The sequence below is a fragment of the Furipterus horrens genome, unplaced genomic scaffold, assembly GCF_987537825.1.
Source record: "Furipterus horrens unplaced genomic scaffold, mFurHor1.1.pri manual_scaffold_11, whole genome shotgun sequence".
Lineage (NCBI taxonomy): Eukaryota > Metazoa > Chordata > Mammalia > Chiroptera > Furipteridae > Furipterus > Furipterus horrens.
Genome location: NW_028327181.1, coordinates 3,253,521 through 3,281,143, shown reverse-complemented (window position 1 = coordinate 3,281,143; position 27,623 = coordinate 3,253,521). Strand labels below are relative to the sequence as shown.

At 58.5% G+C, this 27,623-nt stretch overlaps 1 protein-coding gene across 1 annotated transcript; it reads left to right on the top strand.

Moving 5' to 3' along the window:
* Positions 1 to 12,798: 12,798 nt before the first annotated feature.
* On the top strand, positions 12,799 to 27,566 carry B3GNT4 (UDP-GlcNAc:betaGal beta-1,3-N-acetylglucosaminyltransferase 4). Its single transcript, XM_090292063.1, has 11 exons — positions 12,799 to 12,852; positions 14,382 to 14,521; positions 16,000 to 16,238; positions 16,803 to 16,990; positions 18,789 to 19,024; positions 20,577 to 20,718; positions 20,869 to 21,000; positions 21,082 to 21,270; positions 21,554 to 21,584; positions 21,698 to 21,742; positions 26,438 to 27,566. The coding sequence occupies exons 2-11, from the start codon at positions 14,415 to 14,417 to the stop codon at positions 27,517 to 27,519; spliced, it is 2,391 nt and encodes a 796-aa protein (XP_090148189.1). The 5' UTR covers positions 12,799 to 12,852; positions 14,382 to 14,414; the 3' UTR covers positions 27,520 to 27,566.
* The last annotated feature ends 57 nt before the right edge of the window (positions 27,567 to 27,623 follow it).

Genomic DNA, 27,623 nt, shown 5'->3' with positions numbered 1-27,623 from the left:
CCAGCAGAGCTTTCTGCGGTCATGGGATTGTTGACTGAGCGCTTCAAAGGCGGCTAGTGTGTCTGAGGGACTGAAGCTTCAAAATATGTTTTATTTTGAAATATATTTTCATGCAGGGACATGTTACAGATACCACTGAGTTCTCATATACCGTCCTGGCTGCTAAAGATCACGGCCGTGGCGCACTGCTCAAAACTAAGAAATGAGCACCAGACGGTCTGCATGTGGATTTCCACCAGTTTTCCCTCTAATGTCCTTTCTAAGGGTCCCCTCCAAGATTGCACTCTGTCCCGCCTCCTGTCACAGGGACGGCTGTCAGGGAACCTGAGGACACCGCAGTGACTAGGAGTTGTCTGGGGAGACGCTGCGAGGCTGTGCAAGTCCCCGTTCCTGCTCAGGGTTGTGCCGGCTCAGTGACACTCCTGGGGGGGCCAGCCGGCGCTGTCACCGCGGCCTGACGGTGAGTTCTGTTCCCCTCCCTCCGCCTCCGCCGATGAATTAGAATTCTGTAAGGACGGCTTCTCCCTCCTCTCTGTTTATTTTTTTATAGTACTGCAGACTAGTGGGTATTTATTTTATTCTTTGGAAGGACAAATGGTTATCTTTCCACCTCATTCCCCGATTTTGAATAATTTTTCTGATAATGGTAAAGGCGGTCCGATACCGGACAGTCAAAAAGAATGACAGCTGTCCACCACCGTGGCTGTCTGGAAGGACTGACCAAAACCTGGCCCCTGGAGGCTAGGATATTTGGGGACGTAGACACCCGGTATGGGACTTGGGAGTAGAAATACCCACTGGAGTAAGATTGGGAAGAAGTCCCTCCCCCTATACAAGGACTTGGATGCGTCGAGCTGTCTCTTTGGGCCTCAGTTCCCCCAAATAAGGGGAAGGTGAAAGTGCTAGCCGACTCGAGGCCGGCAGCCCTCTGGCTGAAGCGTGCGTGGCGGTCACCTGGAGGTCTCACTGAAGGACAGACTGCAGGCTGCACCCCCACACGGTCTGATGCACTAGGTCTGGGGTGGGGCCCACAGGTTTGCATTGTAACCCGTTGCCCGGTGACACTGCCCCTCCTGCCCCAGAGCGCGCGCGTGGAGAACCCTGAGTCCGGAAGACTTCTCAGAACCAGGTAACGGCCTTGGGCTCAGTGTTCATTCGCGGGATTGACACTGGCCCCGGCTGCGAAGAAGTCACTGAGGAGCGGAAGGCACAGGCCCCCGCGGGAGCAGGCGCCGGGGAAGGCCGTGCCGGCTCTGAGCCCACCGTGGCCACCCGTGGGCCGCAAGGCCCAGTCCTGCCCAGGGAGGGGCACAGCGGGGACGGAGTGCCGAAGAGCCAGCTGGAGCCCGGGTCCCACCACGGCACAGCTTGGTGGCCTCGAGCAAGTGTCCCCGCCTATAAAAGGAGAACAGCCATGGCACTTCCACAGCCTGGCGCAAAGGAAATGCCCAGTGCGGTCGCTGCTGCTGAACGACCCCCGTGTGCTCCCGAGCCTGTCGGCGGGGAGAGGCGTGTGATGCTCCCTCGCCACCCACGCCTGGCCGGGTGCCTGTCCCAACATCCAAGACACAGACTATGAGAACAATTCAAAATAATTTATTAAATAAGTTCCCAGGGTTCCTCCAAGGAGCATTAATAGCTCTAAATACAATAAATATCAATAAGTTAACATAATTGCCACTTCCTGCCCTCACAGGGGTATAAGGAGCATCATAAATAAGACTGAATTCTGCAGAAGAAAGACATTCTATAAATAACAAGGTCAGTAGCCATGACATAGTTCGGGACCTGTTTCAAGTTCACTCACACACTTCTGTGCCCCCAGGATGGGTCCGCCTGGGGCTTCGCGGAGCCCTTTCACGGGAATAACCCACGCAGCAGCTCACGCTCGGCGGTCACTCGCCCCCTCCTCAGGCTCCTAAGGCACTGGCTCCGCCGGATGGCCTCCGGGCCCCTGGGCCAGCACTTAACAGTGACTTCAAGCACGCAGAAAACTCTTGTAAAACGGCCTGGGTGAACCTTTTGCGTTGAAAGCTATCTGTAGGCACTGCGGGCGCCGGCACTGTGGCTTCCGGTCTGTGTGGAAATCCGATTTTTTCCAGCTGTTCTATGGTGTCCTCAATTAGGGTTTTGTCCTCAAATGATGCTTTTATGGCCTGCAAGTACGGCAGGATGGCTGTCCTGTTGATCTGGTGCGGCGGCTGGCAGGAGGGGGCGAAGGGCGAAGGCAGCAAATAGGTGGGGCGCGTGGGGAGTCCCTCCTCTCTCTTCAGGGGAGCAGCAAGAGGGAGAGATGGTGAGCATTAGGTTTGTCAGAAATCCCAACAGGTAACTTCTGAATGCTTCCTCCGGGACCGGGGTGGGCGAGGGACCCCCCCCGACCCCCTCAACCTCTCCTCTAACGGTGCCACAACCCCATGAGCCTGGGGTCATCACTGCCCCGGGAGAGACTGGAGCTCGGTGGGTTTGTGGAGCCGGCCCGAGATCAGGCGGCAGACCGGGTTCCAGCCCACGCCGGGCAGCGGCCTCCCCGCCACACCTGCTCGTGGGTGCGGGGACTCAGGGAGGCGGGGCTGCGCAGCCGTCAGTGCCCACGCTGCCGAGCAGGTGCATCCCCGGCCCAGAGAGCGGAGCTGAGGCTCATCTGCAAAGGCCCCCGGGGTGCCGGGGAGAGATTTCCCCACGTACCCAGACTATAGACCACACGCTCTCCTGTCCCTCTGCCTAAGGACTAAGGGCTTGGGGGTTCCTCTTGAAGAGCTAAGAGCACCCCTCTGCCTGAACCGCCTGGTCACCTTGGCTGATGAGAGCCTCCGCTTTGTGTCTATAGAGACCCAGGCTCAGGCGTCAGCACCGGCGTGGAAGGAGAGGGCAAGGCCAACGTCGCACGTTGTTTCCGTGTTTTGGTTTTGCTTATTGGTTTAATGAAAGCTGCCTAAGAGGTCTGTCTCAGCCACAGCCCGGAGAAAACGAGGGCTGCTGACATTTATGCTGCCTCAGACGCCCCCTGAAGGGACTGGCTCGGCGAGGCCCCCCTCCCCCGCCAGGAGCAGACTGGGTCCTAGTTAAATGACAAAGCAGCGCAGAGGCAGACACCTAGTTTGTTAACTGACACCCTCCGTGAACCCCCTGAGAATTTTAACATCCCACATTCACGGGGACATTGTTTCCAGCTTAGGCTGGCAGTCACTGCTCCTTAGCGGGCTCCTGAGGCTGTGGGCAAGGCGCCCCCGTCCCAGGGACGGCCCCCAGACAGGAGGGCTCACTTCCCTGGGCTGTGAGCCAAGCGTGCAGGTCCCGTAGGATGTGAGCGGCGGCGGCCTTTTCCGCCGTCCGGGCTCATCCCTGCCTGTGACCCCTACCCACGAGAAAGCCCCATGGTGGCCCGTCTGCTTGTCCCCGTCCCTTCCTGGCGTACCCACAGCCCTCGCTTCACGAGTGTGAAAGGAGCCCCCTCTTCTGCGGGCAATGAGAGGCATGTGAAAGGAATGGGTGGGCCGAGGAGTCTGAAGGGCACTCACGTAGCTTTCCAAAAGCCTCTCAGACAAGGACTTCAGTTCTCTGACGATCATTTCTTGGTGGCGATTGCTGATGGAAGTCAGGGGCAGGGACAGCAGGGTCCCCACGCCGCAGAGCAGTAACAGGGCAAACCGGGCGGGACCTGGAGAGAGAGCGAGCCGCAGTGAGGCCCGGCCCCGGCCCCCCACTCAGCCCCCTCGCCGGCTGAGCCCCCCGGAGTCGTCCTCTCTGGCCCGGGTACCTGTGTGCGAGATCATGGCCAGAGCGAGCGGGTTCTGCCTCAGCCGCAGCTTCTTGCGCCCCTGTGCTCGCCATGGTCGCTGTGCACTATATAAAGGGCCCGCGGGGAGGAAGGACGACCCATGTCCCGCCCCCGGCAAGATTATTGCTCAGCTTTTCTCCAGAAATGCCTTTCAAACTTCTGCCAGCCGAGGCTGCGTGAAAGCGGGCTGGAAGGAAACGCTGAGGCGACCTCAGGTGGGCAGGCGCCTGAGTCAGTGCGGGCGCGCACAGGAAGGCACACACGTCGTTGCCGTTTCTTCTTGGAAGAGCTGGCTGATTAGCCCGGAAGAAATGCTGAAGCCCAGGGGTGGCCCAGGGCACAGCCACCAGGAAACTGATGACACGGGCGACGCCGGGCGGCCGATTTCTGGGGAGGGTCCCCGTGGAGCGCGAGTGGGCGCGTTATCTCGGTGAATTTCCGAAGCCTGCGCGGCCCCGCTGCCCACTGTGGATGAGGAAGCCCGCAGGCGTTTTCGCCCCTCTGCCGGGTCTTGCACGTCCCTGGGCCCTTGGCTGTGTCTTTGCCAGGGCAGGGCTCGTGCTCAGGGGGGGACCGGTTGAAGTCACTTATGTATGTTCTATGCGCCAACTCTGAGCAGGTGGCAGAGAAGCTCAGCAAAGCCCCTGCCCTCACGGAGCTGGCATCCTAGTGGGCAGGGCACGTTGATAACCAAGACGGCATGAAAGTCAAACAAGGGGATGGGACAGAGAGGGACGGGGGAGAGACTTTTAAGTCAGGTGCCCAGGAAAAGTCTCTCTAAGGAGGTGACGTTCAAGCTGAAACTGGAAAGAGGAGAAGGGCCTGCTGTGGGGAGGCCTGAGGAAGGAGTGCTGGGAGCAGAGGGGGCCCTCGGGAACCCCGGGACAGACACGCGCTCGCCGTGACCAAGGCCAGGAAGCAGGTCGCGGCAGCGGGAGGGACGCGGAGAGGCGGTCAGAGGCCAGCTCACGAGGGTCTTCTGAGGACAGAGAACTTGGGCTTTATGCCAGACGGGATGAGGCCCCACCAGACAGCGGTGGAAACTGGAGGATCTGGGTTAAGTGGGAAGGAGGCGGGGCTGCCCCGTGGGGATGGGCCGTGCGCACCCCGCACGGAAGCGGAGACACGGACCTGCGGGCTCGGCGGCCGAGAGACGCGGGGCCTGCAGCAGGGAGGTGCGGGTGAGGCAGCGCCTGCAGACCCCGCTGCTGGGATAGTGCGGAGGGGAACTGCAGACGGGGGTCAAGGGTGACGCCTGGTGTGGCTGATGGGCCGCGAGGGAAAAGAAGTCCAGAGAGGGGAGGTCAGGAGTCCTGTCTGGAATGAGTTAAGTTGAAGGTGCCCTGTGGGCATCTCTTTGATCAAGGCAGCCGTTGGGTGGGAGCCAGGAGCTCCCGGGTGAGGTCAGGCCAGGGTGGTCCCCGGAACTTAGTCCCAAGTCTCCCTCCAGCCACTGCTGGTCTCGCTCCTCTTCTTAAATAAGCTGCTGCTGCTTTTTTGGTTTTATCCTCACCGAGGACATGTTTTCATTGTTTTTAGAGAGAGGGAGGGAGGGAGAGAAACATCGATGTGAGAGAGAAGCACTGACCCGTCGCCTGCCCGTGCACCCAGACCGGGGATCACACGCGCCCTGACTGGGAATCGAACCCGCGACCCTTTGGTTTGCAGGCTGGCCCTCAATCCACTGAGCCACACCAGCCAGGGCCACTTCCACCTTCTTGAAAACCTCCTTTTCCTCTCCTTCCTGCTACATGTGGCCCCTCTGACAGTGCCTTCAGAGGCTGAATCGCCTTCCCACGGGGCCCCTGTCGCGGCCATGTGCCCCATGGCTTCCCCTGGGACCTGTGCTCCACACCCTTCAGTCTGTCTCGCCTTCAGGCTCCAGGTCTGAATGCCCCACTGCCAAATGGACGTCCCCCTGAATGTCCCGCCTGTAGCTCACACCTGATGCGTCCAAAGCCAAGGGTCTGAGCCAGGGCAATGGCGGGAGAAGAGATGAAGTGATGGGGCCGGACTGGGGGAATCTGTAGTCGGTAACGGTCACGGGAGACGGTGATTGGCTGGCCACGGGCAGCGTGGGAAGGGAGGCGTTGAGGATAACTTGCAGGGGTCTGGTTTTGGCAGCTGGACGGAGTGGGGTGCTACACACAGGACCAGGGGGCTCAGGTAAAGCTACGAATTCAGTTTTTGACGCGGCGAGACACACGTGTTAGGGATCTCTTGGGTGAAGACAGAGAGCAGGCCACTGAACCGCGGGATTCGGAGCTGGACATCAGGAACCCAAGGCATAAATGTGCGTGGCGGCTGATGAAACCGCAAGCCTACAAGAGACGGCCAATGTGAGGTGGGTCGGTCCCAGGGGGGAGCTCGGGGGCGCACCTCCGTCCGCAGAACAGGGAGAGGAAGGCGGGTTGACAGGAGTCCTGAGAAGGACCCTCAGAGGTGCAGAGAGGTAGGAGAACAAGTCATGGAACGGGCCGGGAAGTGGTTTTCAAGAAGGAGGAAATGACCAGCCGCATCATCAACTGCAGAGAGGTTAATTAAGATAAAGGCTGAAGAGAGTCCCTAGCTGTGGAGCGTGAGGTCACCGGGGACTTTGAGGGGAGTTTGAACAAGCTGTTGGGGGTGGAAGCCACATCACAGTGATTTGAGAAGTGAGAAAAAAGTGAAACCACCTCGTTGTGTCATTAAAACCCTGGGAGTTCATCTCGATTCATTTCTGATTGGTTTATATCGCAACAGACCCAGGGATCTTTATTTTATTCTTTGAAAGGATATCTGATTCTCGTTTTGCCTCATTTCCTAGCTTTGGGGAGTTTCTCTAATAATAGTAAAGGTGTTCCCCCGATGGGAAAGGAAAAAAGGATGATAAATCACTGCAGTGGGTGCTTTGGGAAGGATCGCAGTCAGGCAAGGGGAATCCCTCGGCAATAAAAACTTTTTTGCTCCGCTAGAAACACTGGGAAGAGACGGGAAAGACAGGCCTCGACTAGGAGAAAAGATTTACCAACACAAATCTGACAAAGGACTTGAGCAGGACGTATGAAGAAGTCGAAAAACTATTTTATGGATCAGGCAGTGTTTTCTTGAAACTGGACACCAAAAGCACAAGCTACTAAAACAAAAATAGGTAAATTACACTTCGTCAAAATTACAAACTTTTGTCAAAAGACACTATCAAAAAAAGTGAAAAAAGACAACCCGCAGAAAATATTTGCAAATACAAGGTGCTAGTATCCAGAATATATTTTTAAAACTCCTACAGCTCAAAGAAAATGAACCCAATTTGAAAATAACCAAAACATGTAAATAGACATTTCTCCAGAGAAGACACACAAATGCCCAACAAGAACACGGGAGGATGCTTGCTGTCCTTAGGAACCGGGGCATGCAAATCAAAACCACGGCGAGTTACCACGTTCCACTTCACGCCCACGGAGGCGGCGCTAATTTTTTTAAAAGGTAAAATAATAGAAGTGAGTGAGGATATGAAAAATTGCGCCCCCCTCCTATTGCTGGTGAGACTGGAAAATGGTGCCTCTTCTCTGTAAAACTGCCTGGCACGTCGCAAACCATTACGCGTAGTTCCTCCGTGGCTATCGATTGCATTCCTAGAGAAATTCATTCCAAGGGAAACAAAAACATATATTCACACCAGAACTTGCACAGGAATGTTCACAGCAGCATTATTCATCAGAGCCAGAAAGTGAAGACAACCCTAATCTCTATCAGCGGATGTCGTCGGCAGCCGTCCGTCTCGAGAGACGATGGTGTAGCTTCTTAAGAGTCTATCTGCACCGCCGAGAATGGCTGTGCAGTCCGACTCGGGAGTGACACGGTATCTGTCTCTTCCCGTGTTGAATCGACATCTTGCGATGACGCTGAAGCTACAGAGCCTGGGCAGGGTAATATGGAGGGTCTGCTGTTGCCCATGCAGCAGACCCCCCCTCTCTTCGCAGCTGAAGGGTCCAAGGGAAAGACGGAGTCGATACAGCTTGGGTTCAGGTGCGCCGCAGGAGTTGCCGGTGTTGACTACAACGTCAAACCGCCTTAGGGACTCCGGCTCCGGATTTTCTGTCGGGGTTTACTCCCTTAGCCTTTCCCCTGAAGAGGTATGCCGCAAGGCAGCAGAGGTTTTTTGGAGTCAGAGTTTTCCTTCTCTGATGTACCCTGACTGGAAGATCGAACCAGCGACACTTAGCTCGCAGGCCGACGCTCAATCCACTGAGCTAAACCAGCCAGGGCAGAGTCAAAGAATAAGAGAAGATAAAAAGCAACAACAAAATACTAGTTCCCTGTTCCACTGGGTAAAGTACCACAGTTATGCAGCAGCAGAAAAAAAAAAAGGACTCCTACCATTTGCAACAACATGGATGGAACTAGGGAGAATTATGCTTAGTGAAACAAGCCAGGTAACAAAAGAAAAATGCCACATGATATCACCTAACACAGGAAGCTAATGAACAACACAAACAAACGAGCATGAATGAATAAGTAAACTGTGTTCCCTCCAGACAGTGGACTATAAACCCACCTTAGAAAGGAATGAAGCACAGACATGAGAACAGGGATGACCCTTGAAAACCAGATACAAAAGGACAAACGTTGTATGATTCTAGTTATGTGAAGTGCTTAGAAGCAGCAAATCCGCGGAGACAGAAGATGTTAGCGGTTGCCAGGGGCTGGAGACGGATAGTAGCTGAGAATTGCTTACAGAGGTCGTTGCTCTCTGGGTCTCCTTGCGCGGTGAACACACGAAAACTCAGAATTGTATACTTTAAACCGGCGAATTTTAGGGCATGTGAACTACGTCTCTGTAAAGGTGTTGCATTCCCAGATTATAGGAACGGGAAACACCTCACCCCGTTGATTCACAAACTAGCGCCTGGGAACCCCTACAGTGCGCGGGGCGCCGGGCTGGATGCTCCGAGGACGGAGGTGAGATTGGACCGGTCTAAACGGGGGTCTTGGAGCTGAAACGGTTACGCGTGTGAAGTGTTTAAACCCCCCAGTCAGGGGTTAAAGGGATCCACACTGGAATCCACGGGCAGAATCTAGAGATCGGCCTCGGGCTCATTCCTCCTTTCCGACCGGCCACGCGGGGATGAGGATTAGCACTTCTCTCGGGCGGAGAAACAGACCACCGCGTGGGAAGCGCGGGACACCCGCTGGGAGCCGCAGCAGTTACCCCGGGACGCGGTGGCACGCAGACTGTCGCCCGTTTTTCAGCCGCGCGCGCACACGAGGCCAGAAGAGAAAACCCAGGTCGCCCGGGGCTGAGTCGGGTTTCGCGTTTCCAGCGGGAAAAGTCGGCTCCGCCCAGAAGTCAGGGGGTGGCCCGAGCGCCCGGCCGCCCCGAGCACGCGCGCGTCCCGGCGGTTGCCTGGCAACGGGCAAGGCGCTGCAGCGGCCGTGCGGGCCATGGAGGCGGCCGGCGGGACCGTGAGCGCCGCGGTCCGGGAGCACCTGCGGCGGTTGTGTCTGCACGAGTTTCCGTGCGGCGCGGGCAGCTGGGTGCGGGGGCCGGCGGCGGGAGGGGCCTGGGGGTCCGGAGGGGCGGGCCGTCCAGGGCTTAGGGACTGAGAGCCGGGCGCGGCTGGGCAGAGGGGACTGGTCTGCGGACGCTCCAGAGGGGGCTGGGATCTGAGCGTTTAGGGAGCAGCCTGCCCTGGAGTGGGCGCGGGGCCCTAGGCCCCCACTTGGGCCTGCGGGAGCTGATCCGCGGTGGAGGGCAAGGACCCCCGAGACGAACACTTCGGCCGATCTGGGGAGGGGCTCTCGCTTTCCTGAAGACATCAGGCTCCCCTTGAGTTGAGCAGCTCATCCTGAGAGCAATGCCAGCAGTTGGGACCCCGCTGAGATGTGGCCAGAGGGGCATGTCGCCAGCTAAATGTCAGTGGTGGGGAGGAGGAGCAGGGCTGCGAGACGGGGGTCCCCAAATGTGCAGGAACGTCCTGAGTGCGAAGGGCCCCTGTACTCCTCAGCGCTAAGGGGGGGCGGCGTTGCCTCCCTCCTCGCACAGGGATTGAGCACCCACTGTGTGCCTGGGATTGTGCTGAGCTCCAGGGTCCCAGAGATGCCTCTCAAGCGTCTCCTGGAGGAAGGGGTGGGAGAAAGTCAACTCGGGGACAGATTCGTTCGTCTGCCACTTCGGGCGTCCAAAGCTCTGCATTTACCCTTCAGCTTTGCCACCGCTCCTTCAAAACCTTTCCTTCATCGATTGCACCCCACAGGCCGTCTTTGGCGCCTCCTGGCTGCTAGGACGTAAATGTTTCCTTAAAGTCTCACGACTTCAGCTTGCCTCTTCCAAGGTCCTGCGCGGCTCAAGAGCAAACACCTTTACCTTTCCGGGTTTTTTTTGTTTGTTTGTTTGTTTCCCTTGTCTGTAGTTACATCCCTGGCTGATAATTAATCAAAAGGATCGATTACTTGTTGTCTAGCCTTCTGAATTCTTTAACCCCTCTTGTCCTGTCTTACAGTCTGTTCAGTTCTGAGCGTTTCGGGTCCTGGAGAGGACTGCGTCGTAAACAGAAATTCTCCATCTCCACCTCTCCAGAATAAGTCGCGCTTTCTTCCTCAAACTTGGCGAACATGGAGGGAGCTGGTGCCCAGAGAAGAGGAGGCCGGGAGCGCCGGGGAGGAGACGGTGGAGGACCTGCTGGGCCTGGTCAGCAGCCCCCAGTCGCCCTGGGCCCTGCCGGAAGGCAGCAGCGCGGAGGACCGTTTCCTGAGACAGCTGGCCATCCAGAATCCCCTGATGCTCAAAGACACCTTCCTGTACTCCTATTTCAGGTCCCTCCGGGTGGTGGACAAGCAGGTCAGTGCGTCCAGAGGTGATGTCAGGGGGCCGGCCCGGACAGCCCTGGGCGGAAAGACCCGGGTGTTAAGTGGGCGAGGGATGGGATAGCTCTGCCCTCCTGATGCACCTCCCGGGCGCGTCTGCCAGGCCGAGCAAGCGGCTATCCTGTTCTTCGTTACCTGTCTTCTCCTTTCACCCGAGGGGCGTGTCTACCAGGCCGAGCAAGTGGTTCACCTGTTCTTTGTTACCTGTCTTCTCCCTTCACCCGGGGGGCGTGTCTACCAGGCCGAGCAAGCTGCTCACCTGTTCTTTGTTACCTGTCTTCTCCCTTCACCCGAGGGGCGTGTCTACCAGGCCGAGCAAGCGGCTCTCCTGTTCTTTGTTACCTGTCTTCTCCTTTCACCCGGGGGGCGTGTCTACCAGGCCAAGCAAGTGGTTCACCTGTTCTTCGTTACCTGTCTTCTCCCTTCACCCCGGGGGTGGGGGCGCATCTACTAGGCCAAGCAAGTGGTTCACCTGTTCTTTGTTACCTGTCTTCTCCTTTCACCCGAGGGGCGTGTCTATCAGGCCAAGCAAGTGGTTCACCTGTTCTTCGTTACCTGTCTTCTCCCTTCACCCGGGGGGCGCATCTACCAGGCCGAGCAAGCTGCTCACCTGTTCTTCGTTACCTGTCTTCTCCCTTCACCCGGGGGGCGTGTCTACCAGGCCAAGCAAGTGGTTCACCTGTTCTTCGTTACCTGTCTTCTCCTTTCACCTGGGGGGCGTGTCTACCAGGCCAAGCAAGTGGTTCACCTGTTCTTCGTTACCTGTCTTCTCCCTTCACCCCGGGGGTGGGGGCGCATCTACTAGGCCAAGCAAGTGGTTCACCTGTTCTTCGTTACCTGTCTTCTCCCTTCACCTCAGGGGGCATGTCTACCAGGCCGAGCAAGTGGTTCACCTGTTCTTTGTTACCTGTCTTCTCCTTTCACCCGGGGGGCGTGTCTACCAGGCCGAGCAAGCTGCTCACCTGTTCTTTGTTACCTGTCTTCTCCCTTCACCCCGGGGGGCGTGTCTACCAGGCCGAGCAAGCTGCTCACCTGTTCTTTGTTACCTGTCTTCTCCTTTCACCCGGGGGGCGTGTCTACCAGGCGGAGCAAGTGGTTCACCTGTTCTTTGTTACCTGTCTTCTCCCTTCACCCCGGGGGGTGCATCTACCAGGCCGAGCAAGCTGCTCACCTGTTCTTCGTTACCTGTCTTCTCCTTTCACCCGAGGGGCGTGTCTACCAGGCTGAGCAAGCGGCTCTCCTGTTCTTTGTTACCTGTCTTCTCCCTCCCCCGGGGCGGAAGCCCACCGTGTACCTCCGAGTGCTGGTTTCTGGCGCGCCTTGCAATGACCCTCCGTGTCCAAGCAGAGGCCTCTCAGGGAGGTTGTGGTGGTTTTACTTAATTTCAGCTGTGGGGGCCCGGGTCTGGGTGAAGGGGCAGAGTACTCTAGAAATCCCTGTTCCTAAAAAGCCTTCTTTCTTACATCAATAGCAGAGCCCCAATCGGGCACGGAAACATGGCCCCAGACTTTCCGAGCTTGCCTCTCTTTTCCCAGAGAAACCGGATGACCCAGGACCTGGGGGATGAGGAGGGCGAGTTACCAGTTTGCCAGGGACTTGCCCAGTGTTAACACTGAAACTTCCATGTCTCTGAAGGCCCTCAGTCCTAGGCAAGCTGGCATGGTCAGTCACCCTAGAGAAGAGAGGGCCAGCTGGGAAGGGCCCCTCACGTCTTCGAAGCCACAGGGAGCTGAGGACTCGTGGGCAGGCTCTGAAGCTTCCGGTCTGACCCTGCTGTGTAAACCACAGGGATTCCTTGAGGCCTTGGATTCGCTGTGGCTCTGAGGAGACAGCAAAAGAGAGGGAATCCCTGCTCTCGGGAGCTCCCAGATAAATAAGGGCCACAGGTCACTGAGCTGGGGACATTCAGCACCCACAGTCAGGAGAGATGCAGGCTGAAGAGGTGAGAGGTCACCGCAGTGTCTGAGACACTCGGATCCTGGCAGGAGGCTGCGGCAGAGGCTCATGGGAGAGGAAGGGGGTCGGGGGGCTGCAGGCTACCGTGCAGGTGGTGTGTGCCCCAGCGCTGCTCCCCCAGCCGAGCTCTTGGCTCTCAGCTTCCTTTCCTCCCTTCCCAGGTGAGCCTTGTGGACAAAGACCTCCTGAAATTTCCGAAGCTTGAGGAGTTGGTCCTGAGTGCCAATCACATCCAGGAGATCGACGCTGTCAATCTGCCCCCAACTCTCAAGGTAAAGGAGCCCAGGGTGCATCTCAGGTCTGTGAGCCCGCGCTGCCCAGAGGACCCCCCCTTCCTCACCCCCCCCCGCCCCTCACAGGCTGCGGGTGAGGCCTGGCCCCAGGCCGTTCGGCGGCTGGTCAGGTTCCTCAAGGGGTACGATTTCCATAGACTCGGCGGTTCCCTTCCGAGGGGTCCCAAAAGAACGGAAGGCAGGGACTCAGATTCCCATGTGCCCGGGGTCGTGACTGCGTCGTTCACAGGACCACGCCAGTGCCTGCCTGCAGATGGGGGGGGACACGGCTTGCCGTTGCCCATGCAGGCCCCTCTGGCTTTTCCAGGTGATACCGAACCCAGGTTCGGCTGCCTGCCATTTGAAGGCCAGTAATCAAAGAGCCAGGGGCCCTGGCCGGGTTGGTTCCGTTGCTTAGAGCACCATCCCGACACGCCAGGGTTGTAGGTTCAATCCCTGGTCAGAACACATAAAGAAGCAACCAATGAATCCTGACCGGTGTTCCTTGTTTGGTTGGGCATTGTCTTGCAAGGTGAAAGGTCCCCGGTTCAGTTCCCAGTCAGGGGACATGCCTGGGCTGTGGGTTTGGTCCCCAGCTGGTGCATACGGGGGGGGCGACCGATCAACGTTTCTCTCTTAGACTGATGTTTCTTTCCCTCTCTTTCTCCATCCCTTTCTTTCTCTCTAAAGTAAACAAACAAGCAGCCAAAGGACACACAGATAGGTGGAACAACGAATCGGTATTTCTCCTTCTCTTCCCCTTCCTCTCTTTCTCTAAAATCAATAAACTTAAAAAAGAAAGAGACTGTAATAATATAATCAATAAAATATACTTAAAAAAATGTAAAAAATAAAATAAAAAAGAGAGAAAGAGAGAGAGACGGGCTGTCGGAAGGAAGGTGGGTCTATTCAAGAGCCAGCGGCCTGAGAGGATCGGAGACACTGGCCACAGGAACCCTCGGGCGGAGGGAGATGGGGAGCAGGACAAGCTGACCCGGGGAGGGCGCTGGGCAGCTTCCTGCTTGCAGGCAACACTGTCCATTTCGATAAGGATCTCGAGCATCCTGACTGTACGTCATTCTGGTTTTACGTCGTCCTGGTTTGACTGTTGAAGGTCACGGGTCTCCCAGAGCTGGGAAGCCTGCAGGTCAGAGTCCGCTTCTTTTGAAGTTAGTTCCTAGAATTCTTATACGAACATATGCTGTTTATCTATAAGTTGCATATTAGTCAGAGTCGGCACTGACTCTGACTAATATGCCCACAGAGTGGGCAGGCGGGTCACATAGGGACAAGTTGCCTGTGTCACGCAGGTCCCCGTTCAGATGCTCCAATGTCACCTCCCATTCCCAATTTTAAAGTTTCCTTTGCAAAAGGAAACAAAACTTCCCACTACCTGCTGCGGAAGATGTGCTCTTCCCGGACTTCTTCCAGGGAGCAGAGGGGGCTGGCGGCGGCGCAGCCCCGCTCCCTGGAGCCCCTCCGCCAGGGTCCCGGGGCCACGGGCTCCCAGCAGCCGGCTTGTCCCGCAGGTCCTGGAGCTCTATGACAACTTCCTCGCCAGCATGGAGTGCCTGTGTGCCCGCCCGCCCCCACGCCTCCAGCACTTGGGGTTGGGGCACAACAAACTTCAGGGCCCCCTGCAAAGTCTGTACGTCACGGCCGAGCACTGGTAACTCGGGGACCCCGAATGAACGGCAAGTGGGGGGAAGGGACTTGGGTGGCCCACCCTGGCAGCTTGGAAGACCCAGCTTTGCTCTTTTCTGTAATAACTCCCGGTCTGCTGCTAAGCCCAGACCTGAGATTTCTTTCTTGGACCCAGTGAAACAATCGGAGGGAAGGCAGGGAAGTCAGGCCCCAGGCTCGGAGCCGGGTTTGGGGTGGGCGGTGGGGGTTAGGTGTTGTCTCGCCTCCTGGGCGCTGCTGTCCTTTAGACTGACAGTTCTGCCTGCCGGGCGGTCTGCGCACAGCGGGAAGGCAGTGCCCGTGGCGCCTGCTCCACCCGGGTTGTGACAGACAACCGAGGTGTCTAGTTAGTGCCTCGAGGGACAGAATTGCCCTGAGCTGAGAACCGCTGCCCTACAGACAACTCTTGGTTTGACTCTGTCTCCTTGGTGGACAAAGGGGGAAACTGAAAACCCCGGGCAGCCAGCGGTGAGGTCGGAGGTCACCCAGGAAAGGCGGGGGCAGCGGGGTGGGAGGCTTGTCAGAGTAGGCTGTGTGGCCGCCCAGGCTCTCAGGGTCCCGGGCAGCCTGTCCATGGGCTGAGGGTCACTGTGGTTCCCTCCCTCATGACCAGAGAAGGCAGAGGGCATAGGTCAGCGTCGCTTCCCTGCTTTCCCACGTAGCCTGGGGAGGGCACTCTTAGCAGGCCCCTCTCTGTGACCATCACATCCCTGTCCCCATTCTCCTGCCCCTGGCCACACCCCCTCTCTACGCTCTGGGCGGGTCTGCCCGATTCTGAACGCTGTCCCCCACCAACCCCAGCTGCCAGGCACGTGGCTCGGGAAAGAGACGTGCGCTTGGCCTTGGCCTTGTACCATGGACAGTACCAAGTATTCCGCCTTTTTATGGGGAAAATAATACAGAACTTCCCGCAAACCTAGGTAACCTGCTTCGTGCTGAGCGTGCACCTTATAAAAACATAAAACCTCCGACTTTTACTGTTTTGAAATGAAAAGGAAGGTAGACATTCCATGACTGGACTTCGCTGGCGCTTCCCCTGGTTCCATTGCAAAGGCTGCTCTGGGGTCAAGTCTGTGGTTCCCTAGTGGCTGGCCGGCCCTGGGCCGAGGGGAAGTGCCTGGGTCAGTGCCCGGAGGCAGTGGGGGGTTGGGGGCCCGTGAGAGACGTGCTAGGAGGGGTCTCCCGCGTCTGCTTTGCGGTCTGCTGGGCTGCGTTAGTAGCAGTCAGGCAGAGGCGGACGTGGCGGGGCCGCCCCTGACCCGCGAGGATGGCAGTGCCACAGAGTGTGGGGCAGTGGAGCCCGGGGTCCTTTGCTGTGTCACGGGCCAACGGGGTCAAGGGCCGCACGAGGCAGGCCGGTCGCCACGCCAGTCTCCCCTCCCGCCCTCAGTGCCAGGCCTCCTGTCTGCTCTGGACGTGGGGTGCCGAGGGAGGCCGCGCAGACCCCCTCCGCTCACCTTCCAGGCCCAGCCTCGTGTCCCTGGACCTGGGCTTCAACGACCTGACGGACCTGCAGGGCATGGTCGCCAGCCTCAGCACCCTGCCCAGCCTGCGGCTTCTGGTGCTTCAGGGGAACCCGCTGGCCCTCGTGCCCTACTACCGCGGCTTCACCGTGGACAGCCTGGCCCGGCTCTGCGTGCTGGACGACATCACCGTGTCCCCCAGCGAGAAGCACCAGTTCCGGGGGCTCCGCCACGGCGCGGGTGAGGGAGCTGGCCCGCCGGCCCGCCACGTGCTGTCCCCGCGGCTCCTGGGTGGACCCCGACCCTGGTCAGATGCAGCTCGCCTTCTCTATCAGTCTCTCCCAGATTTGATCGCTGTGATTGGGGTTTGGGGACAAAAAGGCTGGGGAAGCTGGGACCTCCTTGGTCCCCTCCGTCCCCAGACAAAATGGGAAGCACTCTTTACATCCGTGTCACCACTCCCGTGGTGGCCTGAGATCACCCCCTTGTGGCCCACACTGCAAGCGGCACCAGAGCCTTCCCAGGTCAGGGCGATGAACTTGCTCACAGGTGCACCTACTGTGCGCAGCGTACATGCTGAGGCAGCCCGTGTTCTTCCCTGTAACCATCCTGCCATCATTCCCCAGATACAGATGGGAAAGCAAGGCCTAAGGCTGGGTGGGGGGCACACGAAGTCACTGTGATGGAACCAAGTCCGCAAACCCCAGCGCTCAGCTGCGTGGCGGTCCGCTGCCCCCACCCTCTTTCGGTCTCTTCGCACCTCCAACCACGCTGCGCCCCTCACTCCTGCCCGTTCCCCTGCAGACTTCTTGGCGCAGGAGGCACAGTTGGTGGTGACGATCGGAAATGTCAGAGGGGTCCTGGACACCTCGATCTTGGACCCAGAACCAGGGCCCCAGGGCCCTTTTATCACTTACAGCTACTATGTGACCTACGACTTTGTGGAGGACGAGGAAGGCGAAAAGAGTGACTATGGCGGGGTGCTGGCTGAGGTGTGCCCACGGCTGGTCCCTGGAACGGGGGGGCGGGGGGCTGTGCTGGGCCCACAGTGTCTCCCCCGCTGGCGGACCGGCTTCTTGGGGTCCAGGAACATCTCGAACAGGCTCTTTTAGAGCCGGAACTGCCTTTCTCGTAGCTAAAATAACTCCCAGCCACGCACCCCCTGTCCCCTCAAAATATAAGGTTGGTGCAAAAATAATGTCCGATTTTGAGGTCTATTTTAAAAATGAAAAAGCCCATGAATATGAAAATATTTATTCGTTAACATAACCTCCTTTGCTTTCTAGAACCTCATTCCATCTGTCAACTAGCTTATAAATGCCACACTTGTAAAATTCTTTAGGTTTTGAAGCAAAGTATGAATCCAACTGATTTTCAACCTCTTCTCTTGATGTCAACCTAAGACCATCAAAATGGTTCTGTGGTCCCCGAAACAGGTGACAATCAGAAGGAGCAAGGTCAGAAGAATATGGAGGATGAAGCAATATTTCCCAACCAAGTTCTTTCAACAAATTTTTGGTGAGTCGAGCTGAGTGAGGATGAGCATTATTGTGATGGAAGATGACACCCTTTCTGTTGACTAAGGAGGGTCGCTTCTGGTTCAAAGCTGCTTTCAGACGACAAAGTTGTTCACAGTAAGATGAGCAGTAACTGTCTGATTATTGTCTAAGAGTTCATCATGGACAGTTCCTTCCATATCCCACCACACACTCAACATGACCTTCTTTGGATGAAGGCCTCCTCTTGGTTGAACTCTTCTTCCTCCTCAACTGATCCATTATCAGCGGTGTTTAATGTTATGGTAAAGGATCCCCCTCTCAGCACCTGTAACAAGCTTACCTAAAAATGGTGCCTGAAGGTGTCGCTAAAGCAACGATTCACAACAAGCAACTCGCTGTTGCGGATTCTCTGGAGACGGTTCGTGTGGGACCCATTTTCCAGCTACTGAAACCTTTCCAATCCTCTTCAGTTGGTGTAGCATGGTTGTATGGGCTACGTTACATTGTTCTGCATGTTCCCTAGAGGATATGGTGGGGTTTTCTGTGACAACAGCTTCCAAAACTTCAGAATCAAGTATTTTTGGACGACCCTCTTTTGGCTCGTTTTTCCAACTGAAATCCCTACTTTGGAAACAGGAAAACCACCTCCTGCCACTTCTTTCAGTCACTACATCGCCCCATAAGCGCTCTGGATAGACTTCGCTGCTGTCCTTGCATGGGCACCTTTATGACACTCAGAGAGGAAAACAGCTCTAATGTGGTCTTTAGATGGGACGACCATGGGTGCAAGTATTGCGGACGATTATGAACAATACTTTGATAATGAAAAAATAAGGTATAAAGTAGTCACTGTGACATCAAAAAATTATAAGAGGCACAAATTTAGTAAATACTATCTAAAACTTTCTTTTAAAAAAGTCGGACATTGCTTTTGCACCAACCTGAGCAAAAGGCCTAACAAGGGAGCAGCCCCGAATGTCACCTCTAGACCCACGGCTCCCGGCCGGTCCTCCAGCCCCTCTGCCTCCCATCCCCTCACGGAGAACAAGCCCCAAGCAGTGGGCCGCCCCCGGGGTCCGGGGAGACCCGCTCCACTGATTTCACACCTCGCGGAAGAAACGAGACCGGTTTTCCTTAAGCTCCCCGGCTCGCGCGCGCTCCTACCGCAGACCCGTCCCCACGCTGACACCTGGCCCCGCGTGGACCCCGCGCACGTGCGCGCCTGGACGCAGCCGCGGGCGCCCGCAGCCTGCTCGTGTGTGCTCGTGTGTGCTCGTGTGTTCCCCGGCAGATCGTCCAGCCGTCGCCCAGCGCGGAGCACTCGGAGGCGGAGGAGCCTCCCGAAGAGGCTGAGGGCTCCGCCAAGTCCGCGTCCCCGTCGTCCGCATCGCCGTCCGCGTCGGCGGAGCGGGAGGAGGAGTCCGTGGTCTCGGCCGGGTCGGCGTCCTTGCCCAGGTCCAGGGAGTCCGCCGAGGAGCTGGCCAAGCTGCGGCCGAGAATCGACCCCCGGCTCTGCCCGTCCCCGGGGTGAGGACGGAGGCAGCGGGCCCCCGCCACGCCAGGCCAGGCCACCCCGCCCGTCCTGCCCGCTGAGCGCTCGGGAGCCCGGCGCCCGGGGCTGTCACCCCGAGGGGTGTTCGGGTTCAGTGTTGGAAAACCTCCCGTCCGGAGGGGCGCTAGGCCTCCTCCCCGGAGCGGCTGGAATTGCTCCCCATGGGGGGCGGGCGGAAGCGCACGGCCCCTTCCGTGCCAGCCTCCGGGCTGGGAACCTTTCCCGGCTGACGTTTCAGTTCGCCTGGAACGCAGGCTGGCGTCTGAGCCGAGGTCGGGATCCCCGAGCCAAGTGCCGGGTCCGTCCTGCCTCCCGAGTCCCGGTCCGGTCCCGTCCACGGGCTTCCGCCGTCACTGTCTTACTCGAGGACGAATCTTTTCTGAAGATGGATTTTACAAGAACGTGAGAGTCAGTCCTCATTCAGGACTGAAGCTCTGTTAGCCATTCGCACTAATTTCAAAGCATCGAGCTTTGTTTGGGTCCCTTCCGCGCACCCCAGGCGCCTGCCACTGGCGTCTGTTGTTGGGTCTCCTGGTGACCTGAGTGCAGGAAAAACGCTCGTGACCGAGCTCCAGCCCGTCCCCTCCTGTGGACTGCTGCCGGCCCCCTCAAGGCGCTGCAGAGAAGCTAGCTTCTCTTAAAGCGTGCTAAAAATTTATTTTTTAAATTATTTAAAACCTCATCGCTAAGTAAATGACGCAGGATTGTTGAGAATGCGGGGGAGCTGAAGTCCCCTGTCCCCCCGTGCTGGTGTGCGCAGTGGGGACAGAGAGAAGACAGTCAGGGGACCGGCCAGTCACTGCCCGGGTTGACTTTGTCACAGCCGGCTCTATGGTGTGGGGGTTAACTCTTGGAAAGATTAACAAAAATGTAAGAGCCACAAATAATTCCACCGCTTGAAATATTACGTAAATTAGGCGTGACGCTGGGCTCGAGGGCTGCAGATGGCAGGACAGCGACGCCCTGCGGACCCCGAATCCCTCGGGAGGGGCATGACCCGTCCGTAGTTACCCCTCTGCCTACGAAGTGCCACCCAGGCAGGCCCCGGCGGAGTCTGCCCCTGCGGGGGCACGAAGGAGACAGAACGGGAGCTGGCATATGGAGGGAGCTGGGGGCGTGTTTCCTGTTAAGGGGCAGCGGACACGCGCAGGGGGGCCGCGCCCACGTCGGGTTCACGCCTGGGGAGGCTGGTGGCAGTGGAGGCGGCGCCGGAGAGGACGTTGCGTGGGCTGTTCTCCTTGATGTGTTTACAAACTATTTCACCACCAGAAAACGGCTCTGTGGCAATTCAGGAAATTCGAAACAATTCTCCTGCTTTGCTGAAGATCTCAAAAACTTTTGATGCACTTCTGGTTGGTTTCCATCCAATGTGCGGTGCTCAGTTACCCCCGCCGCCCGCAAGGAAGTCCCCGGGTGGCGTTTACCATCCTGCTTTTTCCACCGTGCCATGTCCCTTCCTGGCCTCCTGGTCCCCGCCCCACATCGCCTCACAGTGCCCGCAGCCTGTCCCCTCCTGTCCCCTCCCAGCACGGTCCTCTTCAGCACTGTCCGCAAGCCCTGGGCCGATGTCATCCCCTGCGACTACGAGATGCAGCACACGCTCAAGGACCTGCTGCCGCTCAAGGCCTTCCTGCTGGCGGGGACCACGGTGACTGTTGTGGAGGAGAAGGTGGGCGCTGGGGTCCCCACAGGCAGACACGCGACCTCTCCCCCTTCCTGCAGCCCTGTTCCCGTGTTAGCGCCTTTCCGGAAAGACCCCCCGCCCCCGCCCCAGCCCAGCTTGGCCGTGTTCACGCAAGGCCACCTTGCTGTTTCCTAGATTCTGTCGTGGCCTGTGGGGCCACCTCACGTCGACAGTCCCTTGCCTGCCAAGAAAGGAAAAGCGGAGAAGGGCAAGAAGGGGGAGGATGGGAAAGGCAAGGCCGCCCCAGGGAAGAGAGAGACGGAGAAGGTACCGCTGGCCCTGGGCAGGGGCTCTGGGTGCTGGACGCGCCCCTGTCGGCCCCGTCACCCTCCTGGCCTCTCCTCCCAGGAACAGAAGGGCTCCAAGAAGAAGAGAGAGCTTCCTAAGGAGCTCCGCCAGGACCCACCCGTGCTGCGGGTGCTGGGCAGCGGCCTGGTGGTTCTGGAGCCCCTGCTGTCGGGGGACCCGCTTGTGTCCACCCTGTGCAACTTCGGGGTGATCCGCACCTTGGAGTCGGACAGGCTGACGTTCCTCAGGGTGCTGGTGGTGCTGGGCGAGGAAGGGCTGTGGGGCCAGGTCGTGGGTGGTGTGAGGAGGAGGGGCTCGGAGCCCCCTCATTGGCAGGGCCCCAGAATGCACAGGATGGGGGAGGAGGAGGGCCTCTCTGGAGGTCATGGGGCAGGTAGGCCCTGCTCCTCCCTAGGAGATCCTGCCCTACAGGGTGGGAGCGTCCACGAGGCCGAGCCAGCATCTGCACCCATCTCTTCCCCTGCATCCCTTGCCCTGCAAGAGTGTCTCATTTGGTGGTTCTCTCTCTCAGGATTCGAAGAAGAATAAGAAAGCCAAGAAAGGTAAGCACAGGGAGGCGACTGACTGAGGGCCTGTCTTCGTCTGTCGAGGCCGCGAACTAATGGGGCGGCACCAGCTGGGTGGCTCATAAACAACAGGCGTTTATTTCTTGCAGCTCTGGAGCCTGGGAAGTCCAAGGCCAAGGTGACGGCATTGTCAGGTGAGGGCCTCTTCCTGGTCTGTAGCTGGCGCCTTCTCCCTGTGTCCTCGTTTGGAGGCAGGGCTGGGAGGGTCTCTCTGGGGTCCCTTTTCTAAGGGCACTAATCCCATCATGATGGCCCCGCCCTTGTGCCCTAATCACCTCCCAAAGGCTCCACCTACAAATGCCATCACCTTTCGAAGGGAGGAGTGCACATAGGAATTTGGGGGGAACACAAACATTCAGGTCATAGCAGGACCTGCTGTGGGACCACAGGGATGGAAGGATGAAGAACCCTATCTTCCAGCCAGTGGGGGGCCCACACCCACCCTGAGAGCCACATCCTGCCTTCCCTGTGGCCCTGAGATCAAAGCAGCCTGCTGTGGGTCACGCCGTGGCAGGAAAAACATTCAGGGCCAAGAGCCAGGGTGAGGTGTGATGGGGGACTCAGAGGGGTCCTGACCCACAGTCCTCTGGCTCAGTGGTCGTCCGGCTCCTGCATGGGTCATTAGCCCATGTCTGCTATAAGAGGAGGCTGGACTTGTTCTGTGAGTGGTGGGCAGCCACCGAAGTGTCTGAAATAGATCAGTGTCAGATTTGAGTTTCAGGACTGCCTGGCTTGGAGGGAGAGATGGCAGACAGGGACATCAGCTGGGAGACTGCTGCCAGGCATGAGGCAAGGCCGCAGCAGCAGTGGTCACATCAGGCAAAGCAGCCCAGGTGTCCATCAGCAGACGATGGGCAGATAAATGTGGCATGCCCTGCAGCGGAATATTACTCAGCCATGAAAAGGAATGAGGACTGACACCTGCCGAAGCTGAGTGGGAGATGCCAGACGCAAAAGACCAGATATGACTACATTTATGTGAAAGGTCCAGAATAGGCAAAACCATAGAAACAGAAAGGAGATTAGTTAGTGCTTGCCAGGGCCTGGGAGAAGGGGGGCTGGGGAGTGGCTGCTAATGGGTGTGAGGTGTCCATTTGGAGTGACGAAAGTGTTCCGGGATTGGGTCACACAACATTGTGAATATACTAAAAATAACTACACCGAATGGTTAAAATGTTGGATTTTATGATAATTTTCTCAATGAAAAAATTCACCTAAAAAAAGTATAAGGTGAGTATACTGTGTTCATGGATCAGGAGACTGAATATTGTTAAGATGTCAGTTCCTCTCAAATTGATTACTATAGATTCAACACCATTTCAGTCATAATCTTAGAGGGTTTTTTAAAAAACAGAAATCAGCAATCTGATTTTAAAATGCATATGGAAATACAAAGGACCTAGGATAGGAAAGAGAGAAAAAACAGGCTGTAAAAGCACAAAGGATTTATATTGCTTGGACTTGAAGATCCATACAAATATTGACACGTGGTTTGGGATAGAGCTATGGGGTTAATATGACCTTAGAACAGTTTTTGTTTATGTTTTTGCAAATCTGCTTAATGTCTGGCTTAATTGAGGGCAGCTGCAATCAATCGCATAGCTCCCGTGGCCCATCCCGTGTGAGGTGTTGAAGTACATGAAGGAGATCCAACCCCACCTGTCACCGGAAAAGAGGAGGGTTTCAGTAGGCTTTCAAATGATTGCAGAGATCCTTCACTGATATTACATCATATCAGTGAAAAACCACTGGGTTTTTGAAGGTTATTCCAACGTGAAAGCTGAATCCGTACGAACGGCCGCTTTCGTGATCAGCTATGTTAAAACCCACTGGGCTGCACTGCGTTTTGAATGGCCGTCTTATCCGCGTGCAATGCGTAACATCTGACATTGGTTCTTTGTAAAACACCGAGTTCTGCAGGTCTTCCAAGTGTGGATACGCGTCATCGTACGTTATCCAGAAGTCACATTCTTTAATATCAGCACCCATGTCATGAGAAGCGCCTTTGGGTGTTGGAAAACTAAGTTCATGGTGGCAGCTACAATGTTCCAAAATTCTGATTTCTATTTGAAAGCTCGAGTGTTATAAATTTATCAGAAGGCTTTCGGTTTCTTTCCCTGAAATGCCAGGCTTACTTCACTCGTTGTTTTAAAGAAAATATCTGCTAAGTACTCAGGTCTGAACGACCGCAGTCACTCTCAGTGTCCTTTCAAGTGCGTGGCGGTGCCCTAGTTTAGACGTGATTTCACGTCACCGTCCATGACGGAGTGCGGGACGCGCGGAGGACGGGCTTGGTCGGGAGGCCGGCGGAGAGCCCGCTCCCGGCCGCGGACTCGCGTGCTCGTCCTCTGCTCAGGGTTCGAGAGCGGCCACGAGCCGGAGCCCCTGACGGTGGAGGTGCAGATCCAGCTGACCCAGTGCCGCTCGGCCGAGGAGGCGCTGCGGACCCTCGCCGCGTAGCCGCATTAAAGGCTGTTGTGATGACCGCAGCCCCGCGTCTGTCTGGCCGCCGCGCGTCGGGAAGCGGGCGCTGCGGGAGCGGGGCGGCCTCCCCGGGGCTGGCCCAGTCGCACCGCCAGCGGAGGCGCGGAGGGCGGTGGAGACCCAAGTGGGAGGGGCCCGCCTCCGGAGCCACGCCCACTGGGGGGCGTGGCCAGCGCAGAGGCTGCAGCCGGGGCCCGCCCACCCCCCCCGAGGGGAGCGGGGTTCGTGGGACAGATGCTCCGAGTCTCCGCTCCTCCGCTGGAGCTGCTCGCCCGGCTCCTCGCCTGTGCCCGACCGGCAACAAGGCTCAGGTAGGTCCGCGAGGCGCGGGTCGTGCCCGCCCGGGGCGCCCGAGCCCTGCTGCTGGGAGAGGAAGCGTTGTGCGCCGAGGGGAGCCCTGGCTGTCTCGGGACGCCGGACCCCGGCCGAGCGGCGCAGGCCCCCCAGCCCTTCCCCGCTGTGCCCAGAACGGCAGAGCCGCGCGTCGGGGACGGGCCCAGCCGGGGCCGCTCGCCCCGGACGCTTCGAAGGGCGGAGCTGCTCGTGGGCTCAGGCCCGGCGGGGCGTCCACCGCGGGGCTCCCTGTTCGCACTGTGCGACCCCGCGGAGACTCGCAGGAGAGGATGAGCCGGCGCTGGGCTCTTGGTCCCGTCGGGGGATGTGGGGTCCCTGAGCCCTGAGAGGACCCGAGGCGGCTGTCACCCCAGAAACAATTGTAGACCCTGGGGACTCGGCGCAAAACTTCGGCGGGGGGTGGGGGAGACGGCGTGCACTCGCTGAAGCCGGTGCCAGTTAGGAGCAGGCTGGGACTCTCAGTAGGGAGGGGAAGCCGCTTAGCAGGTGCTGGCGTGGGGCCCCCAGGAGGTGCGGGGTGGGGAGCAGAGGCTGGCGCGTCACCGCGGTGCGGACCTGCTCTTGTTCGGGCCGCGGGGTCTGGGCAGAGGGGTCGTGGGTCACGGCGCAGCCTGGCTGCAGCCGCTCGCTTTGCGCCCTCCTCGGCACTTGGCACCGCCAGCCGCCCGGGGCCGTCCACACCCGGAGCCCATGCCCCACACCTGGAGCGCATCCAGCCCTTCGCTCCGCAGCTCCCGCCCAGCCCGCCTGCGTCAGGGTCCTGACCGGGGCAACAGTTTTCAGCTGCGCTCCTGTTCCCGTTCTTGCTCCTCCGCAGCCCAGGATCTAGGCAGCAGCGGGGGGACGTTCTAAACAATTAAGTCCTTTTACTGCCTCTGCTCAACCCGCCAGGATCGGCGGCCTGCGGTCGCGCCCAGGCCCTTTCCCACGCGTCCCCTCTGCCCCTCCCTCCAGGCTCCGTGCCCCAGCCCCTCGGACAGCAGCCCCCCGCCTGCTGCAGGAGCTCCGCACTTGGCTGTCCCCTCTGGCCGTGCGCTCTCCCCCGGGTCGTTCCGTGGTTTGGTCCTTATCCGTTCAGCTCTCGCTCAAAGTGGGCTAACTCGCGTCCCGACGGATTCCGTGACTCTGCGGTCGCGTCCGCGGCAGCACCTGCCGTTCGTGCTGGCTTGTAGGGTCTGTCCCTCGTGAGGGCTGGGATCGGCCCCCCTAGCAGCTACAGAAGGTGCTTTTGTGTGGCGGTGGTGGCGGGGACGGCAGGCTGAGGCCAACGCGGGTAGACTAGACAGCCGCGGAGGCCTGGCTTTGCTGTCCGGGCGCGGGGCAGGGCCTGTGCTCGCGTCGGCTTCTCGGCTTCTCTTGTGGGGGGCGGCTTCTGAGACAAGCCGAGGCTGTGAGTGGCAGGGGAGCCGTCCGGGGCCCTCCTCCAGCTCTCTGTGCCTGTGGTGGCTCGTTAACCCCCGTTTGACCCCCAGGAAACCCAGGCCCCTTAGCCGGTGGGAAGGGTGTGCTCTGTGGTGGCCGCCACCCCCTCTGGCTCTGTTGGGGGTCCTCTGAGACGCCCGACGCAGGACCTGCCGCAGCAGACCGGACGCCAGACTTGTTGGAAACGGGTTGACTTGAGACGCAGGAGCCTGGAATGTCACGCTTGATACTTAGAATGAGTTGAACCTGAAGCCAAACTAGCACGTAGGTACTTGAGTTTCGTGGGAAACGCTGAAAACGCTCCGGACGCCTCAGTTGTAAAGTGGCTGCAGGTCACTTGGGGAAAAGCTGACCGCAGAGCCCTCTGACCGTGGCAGAGTGAGGGTGGCACCACGGGTGTCCCCCATCTGTCCTCTGGGTGCAGCCGGAGGACATGCTGAAATGAGCAGAGAAGTCCCAAAGGCCAGCCAGGTCTCCGAGGCTGGGCTGCGTTGGCTGTGGCTCTGGGGACCAGGGAGGTGGAGGCCGGGCCCCAGGGGGCGGCCCGCTCACGCGCTCTTTCCTCGCAGGCCCTGCCATGTTCCGCAGGCTGGGCTGGCTGGTCCTGTACAGCCTCGCGGTGCTGCTGCTCAGCTGCCTGCTCTTCCTGAAGAAGGAGGCCAAGCCCGCGGGGGGCCCCACGGCCCGCCAGCCCTTCTGGGCTCCCCCAGGGCCCCCCCGCCGCCAGTGTCCACCCAACCACACAGTGGCTAATGCCTCCCTGTCCCTGCCTAGCCGTCACCGCCTCTTCCTGACCTATCGCCACTGCCGCAACTTCTCCATCTTGCTGGAGCCTTCAGGCTGTGCCAAGGACATCTTTCTGCTCCTGGCCATCAAGTCACAGCCTGGCCACGTGGAGCGGCGTGCAGCCATCCGCAGCACTTGGGGCCGGATGGGGGACTGGGCCCAGGGCCGGCAGCTGAAGCTGGTCTTCCTTCTGGGGGTGGCAGGGCCTGCTCCGCCAGCCCAGCTGCTGGCCTACGAGAGCCGGGAGTTTGATGACATCCTACAGTGGGACTTTGCCGAGGACTTCTTCAACCTGACACTCAAAGAGCTGCACCTGCAGCGCTGGGTGGCAGCTGCCTGTCCCCAGGCACACTTTGTGCTAAAGGGAGATGACGATGTCTTTGTCCATGTTCCCAATGTCCTGGAGTTCCTGGATGGCTGGGACCCAGCCCAGGACCTCCTGGCGGGAGACGTCATCCGCCAGGCTCTGCCTAACCGGCACACCAAGGTCAAGTACTTCATCCCACCCTCCATGTACAGGGCCCGCCACTACCCGCCCTATGCTGGGGGTGGGGGCTACGTCATGTCCAGAGCCACCGTGCAGCGCCTCCAAGCAGCCGTGGAAGAGGCCGAACTCTTCCCCATCGATGACGTCTTTGTGGGCATGTGCCTGAGGAAGCTGGGGCTGAGCCCCGTGCACCACGCCGGCTTCAAGACGTTCGGCATACGGCGGCCCCTGGAGCCCCTGGACCCCTGCCTGTACAGGGGCCTGCTGCTGGTGCACCGCCTCAGCCCCCTGGAGATGTGGACCATGTGGGCCCTGGTGACGGACGAGGGGCTCAAGTGCACCGCTGCCCCCCTGTCCCAGCTCCGAGGGGTGGGCTGAGCGGAGATTTTCCTAGCATGAGAAATTAACAAACTTGAAACTTGACCTCTGAGGGTCTACAGAAAATGCGTAATTTTTGTAACCCCCTCCCAAACTTTTCTAAC

What these genes read in the sequence shown, in the direction of transcription:
- B3GNT4 (XM_090292063.1), top strand. Translation starts at nt 14,415, where the DNA reads ATGGAGTGCCTGTGTGCCCGCCCGCCCCCACGCCTCCAGCACTTGGGG. An exon ending in ATGGCGGGGTGCTGGCTGAG is followed by an intron (nt 16,991 to 18,788) that starts GTGTGCCCACGG and finishes GTTCCCCGGCAG; the next exon opens with ATCGTCCAGCCGTCGCCCAG. An exon ending in TGACTGTTGTGGAGGAGAAG is followed by an intron (nt 20,719 to 20,868) that starts GTGGGCGCTGGG and finishes GCTGTTTCCTAG; the next exon opens with ATTCTGTCGTGGCCTGTGGG.